The sequence below is a fragment of the Branchiostoma belcheri genome, unplaced genomic scaffold (assembly GCF_001625305.1).
Source record: "Branchiostoma belcheri isolate BF01 breed outbred unplaced genomic scaffold, Haploidv18h27 scaffold26, whole genome shotgun sequence".
Taxonomy (NCBI): domain Eukaryota; kingdom Metazoa; phylum Chordata; class Leptocardii; order Amphioxiformes; family Branchiostomatidae; genus Branchiostoma; species Branchiostoma belcheri.
The window spans coordinates 1,746,858-1,753,684 of NW_017803865.1; the positions used below are offsets into that span (position 1 = coordinate 1,746,858).

The window sequence follows — 6,827 nt, forward strand, 5'->3', positions numbered from 1 at the left end:
TACTTTTTATACAGTTTTTATCCGATATCCATTCAGCAGGATTTTTCTCATATAAAGATGCAGGGTACATATTGCAGTATGGCAGAAGCACTGATTTTGCAGGTAAAGATCACAATAAGATTCTCTGATTTCAGAATCTCTGCCAGTACAAACAGACATTCTACCGTTTGGAGATCCTACGGGAGTCTAATTTTTTCTTTGCTTGTGGATTTGGGCTTTTTAGAAATTTTCAACTTAGATTGTGTCTGTCTCTTTATGTCAATGGATTGACTTGAAGCTTGGGATCTACAATTTGGAGACCATCCGAACACATTCCAAGAATCCAGATCAGAGTCTCTGTCTACGGATAGAATCAGCTGTTATGCCAGGTTGCAATCTCTACCCTGACCTAGACATGCACTACACCGAACTACCCAAAATACAGCAGCATTTAAATACATCTCTTGATACAGTTGTCAATTCATATATAAAAATTGATATACAATAACGTTAAAAAATAAGTGAGTTTTAACAAAAATGCATAAAATTTGAATGATACCTCAGCTTCAGAATACATGTGTATCAGTTTCATAAAATATTTCTGATGACACTGGAACAGTTTTCAAGTTTCAAACAGATTCACATAGGACTTTGTGCAGTTCTTTAAAATTGTTGCCCACGTACAAACCAAGATGTTACATTCAGAACTAAACTCTTTCACACAACTCAATGTCTCATTATTATCCAATATAGGCAGGCCCCTTTGCTAATATGATTTTTTGTTCAGCAGCAGTTCTTCAACACGTACATGTAGCAGAAACTATAAGGTTACACGTAGAATGAGTGTGTAACATACATGCACATCTGGAAGAGGGTTGTTTATACAAAGTTGGAGTTCCCATGTAACTTCATGCAGTAGGTATTTCTATATAAATGTATTCCATGAAGTCACAAAATATAAATATAATTCAAGTGATATTGATTTGGGAATAGATATTTAAATGCAATAGCGTATAAAAACTTTGGTGCAAATGATTTTACAGGTCATCATTAGGTACATACAGTCAAAACTGCCTAAGAACTCGGGACCTGTAAAATCTGATCTAGGAGGACAGGTGGTCCTTAGACAGGATTCAGGACTCATAATGCTTGTATCAATGGGAAAAATTGTATATGGGACCACCAAAACAAGTGGTCACGATGGTCAGGCTGTTATCAGGTAGAGGTGGTCACTTGTACAGGTTTGTCAGGTGATCACTTGTACCTCAAACCCTATATGCTGTTTTCCAGACAGTCATGATGATCGCCCCTGTCTAATCTGCTATGATTAAAAACCATCACCATGATTGTTGTTACTTTCATGACACCTGTGGGCGTGGAATCTTCATCTCAGTGTCTTCCACCCATTCTTCATTCTTTTCTGTAACAGGAGGAGCGTGAATGAGTTATGCGGTATAAGTCTATGATCACAATGAACGCATCATGTTACACAAACAATCAATGCGTAGTGTTAGCACTGACGTTAGCACTAGTGTTAGCACTGCTTTTGGCAAACAAGCAAAAGCAGTGCGCAAAAATGTTCCAGCACTTTTTCAGGCGACATCGCGGATGCAGTATGCATGTCTGGATTTTTCCCTGCTTTCAATATAATCAACACCTAAACGGAATTGCACGTTTTACAAAGGTAGTGCGACTGTACGCAATACCGTCTCCAGTTATACCACCGACAGGATCTAATGAATGAAGCGAGAGTGATAAAAGGTGCGTTAAGGATTTGACGCTGCCTGAGAAATCAAGGCCAAGCCTGGATACCATCCTGGTTAGTTAACGTTCGCTCCCACAGTCGCTCCCACTGTGGGAGCGGACGTAAACTAACCAGGGTGGTACCCAGGCTACATTTCGGGAGAGTGCAAGTAAACGGCGAGGCTCGCCGCACACGTTAGTCGTCTTACCTTCCTCACAATTGACATAATCATGTACATCGTCGTCATCATGCTCAAGGAATACTGCGAAAGAATTTAAACATCTTCATTTAATTGTCTCATTAACATCATGATGTTTGTAACACGTGTTCCCGGATGGATCTGCATCATGGACATAGTATAGGGAATTGTCCGTATATGTGTGATATTTTGTTTGCTTGCCTCTCTCTTTTTCCTTGTTTTTATTACGCCTTATATATGACTTCTTCCTTGGTTTGTTTTCTCTAGCCTTCTCTTCGCTATTTCTCGGTGAATTAATGTCTGGCCTACTTTCCTAGGATACAGTTCATTACAAGTACAAAACAGAAGACATCCAAACTCTTTACCAAACCCAAGTTTTGTTATTTGAACGAAATATGTTCAACATCGAAGCATGTGTCTGTAAGGTATCATATATAGTAACTACTAGTATTCTACATGTACAACGTTTTCAAGTCATTCGTTAAAAAAAAGACTTGTGTCCTACTTGGGGTTGGTTCGTCATCGTAGTCCACCTCCGGCAGTTGCATGCTGGGTGGATTCCAGATGGACATCTCCTGGACTTTGTGCAGCTCATCTGTAGTGACGTCAACAGCATTAAGTCACACATTCAGACCCTTCCCCCAACTACATGTACCAACCAACCTAGCTGGCTGAAGTTCGGGAGCAGTCTGACCAGATTTAGGCAACCGCTACCTTTCATTAGGAATGAGCATTCAACAGCTTCTGTGACCTCAAGTTATGCAGATTACTCGATGACCAGTGGATCATAGGTTCCAGAAAGTCTGTGGCGCCACCGTCTACATCAGAGCATTGAAGCTATCCCTAAACGGTGGGCGCCGCAGACCTTGACAAAGACTGGAGTTGTACGGTCGAAAAGTTGGGTATGTCCAAATTTTCGAAACATGGGAAAATTTTGGCAAGTCCCATTTTTGTGTTTGGAATTACAGTTTAAACTTGCTTTATAATGCCTTCTATCAACATAGATGAATTTTCAAGATATGAAACACTACCTGGTGGTACGGAGTACTTGAGCATGTTGACTACGGACTTGGGTACTGGCTTCGCCGACCACTCTCCCCAGTGTGGGCACTGGTCCAACTTCACCACTGGAATTAAACGGCAATAGTAATATATAATCAGTTATTAAGTACACTCACACAAGCACACAGACACAGAACACGTACGGGCTCGTACACATACATGCACGTACAAATGTACATGTACATATCACACACACACACACACACATATATTCATGCACACATACATACGCACACACACGCCCGCGCGCACGCGCGCACACACACACACACCACACGCAAACACAAACTCACTTACACACACACACACACAAACACACACACACCACACACGAACACGAACACACGCACACATACATAAACAGACACACACAAGCACACACAAACACATACACAAACACACACAAGCACACACACACACACACACACACACACACACACACACACACACACACACACACACACACACACACACACACACACACACACACACACACACACACACACACACACACACACACACACACACACACACACACACACACACATACACAGAGGGAGAGAGAGGAGAGGCTGCAAAACAATTTTTTTCCATTCGAAGTAAGAAGACCTCTCACCCCTGTCTCCCTCGTACAGTCCCGCCGGTAGCGCCAGCTGAGAGAGGTCGCTGGTCTCCAGTGGAACCACGTTCCCTCCGCTCTGGTCGATGAAGTAGTTAATCAACTCGTAAATGTTCAAAATCGGGGGATGCTGGAGAAAAAAAACTTTCACTCATGATTTTCTCAATAAAAGTCTTGTTAACAGCATCAACATCCATGACTTTGCGATTATGAGACAAACATTTTAACGTTCTATTTTCAGATGTGAGCGTCATTCTAATTCGTACCTTCTTGTCAATGTCGAGGACGAAGTGCCCGTTAGTCATGTTGACGATGTAATGTCGGACCTGCGGCTCTCTGTAGCAGACACAGGGGCGGCAAAAAATGAAACCATCAGAAATCAACAATCACCAACAACAACGGGTAGCGGATTTTGGGGAGCGGACTAAAGCTAACAAGGCTCCCCCTGTGGGCTAACCCTGTATATACCCAACACCCAACAGAGAATTGTTAGCTAAATGGCTACAGAAGTGAGCTAAAAATTTTAACTTCTCTTACCCGTTCACGGACAGTCTAGCGGAGAGAACCAGCTAGTTCGCCCGGAGCGGAATCATTACTCCGGAGCAGCACGTTTCGACACTTAGGTCATGCGTGTCAAACTTCTAGTGACCTTCTCCCTGCTGCCTAACCCTGTATATACCCAACACCCAATAGAGAATTGCTAGCCAAATGGCTACTTCAGTGAGCTAAAGGATAACATCCGTTACCCGTTGACGGGCAGCCTTGCCGAGAGAACCAGTCCGCCCGGAGCGGAGTCGCTACTCCGGAGCAGCATGTTCCCGTTCACGATGTTGTCCGCCAGCACCTGCTCCACCTGGTCACGTGGTAGCAGGTGGAAGAACCACCTGGCGGAACAAAACAGAACTGCGTCTTGACTCGAATAGGTGACAAAGGATATTAAAAAATTCTATTACGCGTCATATTTATAAGCGATACTACTGTTAGTTGGTTGGTTCATCTGATGAGACTACAATGAATCAGAAAGGATTGGGTGGGTAGACCTTAGAAATACGTGATTTAAGTGGTCTTAACCGTTAAAAGGTAACGCAATAGCGACCAATGGTACTCGTATATCACAGACTGACAGGGGAGATGTTTACAGACTTACGGTGGTCTCACTCGTCCTCGTTCCTTCAGGTAATCGGGGTAAAACCTATAGGCGTGCTGGACAAATCAATATGGAATTATAGCAAATTGAACGTATCTTCAATTACTTTTGTGGGTGAAGTGTAGCAGCAGACACTACAAATAGGTATGTACACGCAAGGACACTGAGTGCCTATTTTCAATTATGTTACACAGTACCTATACACAGTAAATTCAACTAATTATCATCAAAATTAGAGACGTTACAAGTCTTGAAATGCTACACATATTTAGGTAACGTTATGGGTGTATGTATTTCTACACACACACACATGCATGTGTATATCTAACGGTTTTCTCTGGTACTTTTCTATTATCTCCTCAAATTGTTGCAAGTCACATGTAGGTAGTTCTATCTTAATCTAGCTATAGCAGATGAAAGGATCCGTCTCTCCGTTTTACATAATCTGTTTTGCAATATTCATTACATCTTTTAGTATATAACAACACCTTAGTTTTCAATGATTTAACCCAGCCCAGTCTACCAAAAGACGGAGATGGATCCTTACATTTACTTTACGAGTTCTACTTCTAGTTCTATCCCACCATTTCCACAGCAGCAGGCGGAGGCGGTAGGCTGGAGGCCTCGGAGCCGGCACTGTCCCCGCTGCCGCTCATGTTGGTCCCGCTCTGCCCGCTGGAGTAACCGGAGGAGGAGGACGCTGATCTCGTCACCTGCACCAAATAATAACAATAACAACTTAACTGTACAACAATTGTGCCAGATACAACTTATAACAACTTTTATTACTAAACTACAACCCTACAAACTCACAACCACTTGTTTAACAAGAGCCGGCGTTTCAATGATCGTCTGTTATCTCCATCAGGACATATCTCACTATAACAATCATAGCTTTATACTTTACGTTTTGAACAGCACCGATATCAGCTCAGTGCACAGTGAACCTGTAAAACATAGCTTCAGTGCATAGTAAACCAGTCATAATTGCCCTGATGACAGACGACCATCGAAACGTCGGCTCTTTATTCATTAAAATTTGTGTAGATGGGGTTGAGAGGACAGGTGGTACCATCTTTTCTAGCTCTCAGCCCGAAAACGTGTACATCATCGATTGGACAAGTGGTTGTAAATAAAGAACTATTCAATGATTCGCCAACGTTATAATGAAATTGTTCACAGAAAAAACAAAATTATTCACAGAAATTATTCACAGAAAAACAAACTCTTGCCGTACGTTGCCGTTAACGTTGTGCGGAGGTACTGGGGGAGGCGGGCTGGCCAGGCGGTACGTCTCCTGCTCGAGGGTCCGCCGGACGTCGATAAGTTGTCCCGGGAGGAGGTTTAGATCCTCGGGAACAACGTGCTGTTGGACGTGAAGGTGCACATGATCACTTAGGAATGAACTCTAATGCACAATATGCATATGGCTTTCTGTGGGGGTACGGATCATATACATATATCGTAGAATTTGGTAAAAAAAGGAGGGGGGGGGGATATTGGCCAGCAAAGTCATAAGTCTGAGGGAGGATAAAATTCCCCCTCCGAAGCTGGCAAATTACCTGTACGGTGGCGAACTCCCTTGGTCAATTTTTGCCTTCGCCAGAAGGCTATGCTATCACTTTGCTATAGTGTGGGAGACTATGCGGCATAACTCGTCGTCGTCGAATTGTCGTCTACCAAGGAAACTACTCAGGACTCAGATGTCCTTCTTCAAGACGGAACACAGACGATTACATTGCCGAGGGCTATATGCATTATATTTCCTGGTAGGAAATTGACGCATACCATGGTGTGACTTTCATAGTTGTATATATTCATGATGACGCTCATGCTACATGATGCTCGGAGTCCATCTTTGCCAGCAGCCAGACATTCAAAACATGTTTTCACGCACACAATACTCATGCTTTCCTTGAGAAGAGGACAAAGGAGGAGGATAACTTCAAGTGACGCCGTGAGCACCTGTTCGGGTCACAAAATGGAGTTGGTTGACGATTGCTGAGCTTGTTTGTTTGTTTGTGTGTGTGCGTGTGTGTGTGTGTGTGTGTGTGTGTGTATGTGTGTGTGCGTGCGT

General features: G+C 43.0%; 1 protein-coding gene across 4 annotated transcripts in view; it reads right to left on the reverse strand.

The window, feature by feature from the left end:
* Positions 1 to 130: 130 nt before the first annotated feature.
* The window catches only part of LOC109471935 (signal-transducing adaptor protein 1-like), a 15,984-nt gene continuing 9,287 nt past the window's right edge, over positions 131 to 6,827 (reverse strand). For 3 of the 4 annotated variants that reach the window (XM_019771444.1, XM_019771442.1, XM_019771445.1), the window contains 10 exons: positions 5,988 to 6,116; positions 5,335 to 5,463; positions 4,751 to 4,806; positions 4,350 to 4,487; positions 3,870 to 3,939; positions 3,601 to 3,733; positions 2,954 to 3,049; positions 2,428 to 2,517; positions 1,932 to 1,985; positions 131 to 1,399 (listed from right to left, as the gene is read on the reverse strand). In XM_019771444.1, the coding sequence (XP_019627003.1) occupies positions 1,338 to 1,399; positions 1,932 to 1,985; positions 2,428 to 2,517; positions 2,954 to 3,049; positions 3,601 to 3,733; positions 3,870 to 3,939; positions 4,350 to 4,487; positions 4,751 to 4,806; positions 5,335 to 5,463; positions 5,988 to 6,116 (957 nt within the window). In that variant the 3' untranslated portion in view covers positions 131 to 1,337. The remainder of the gene's footprint in view (positions 1,400 to 1,931; positions 1,986 to 2,427; positions 2,518 to 2,953; positions 3,050 to 3,600; positions 3,734 to 3,869; positions 3,940 to 4,349; positions 4,488 to 4,750; positions 4,807 to 5,334; positions 5,464 to 5,987; positions 6,117 to 6,827) is intronic. The other variant, XM_019771443.1, reaches the window with a different exon arrangement.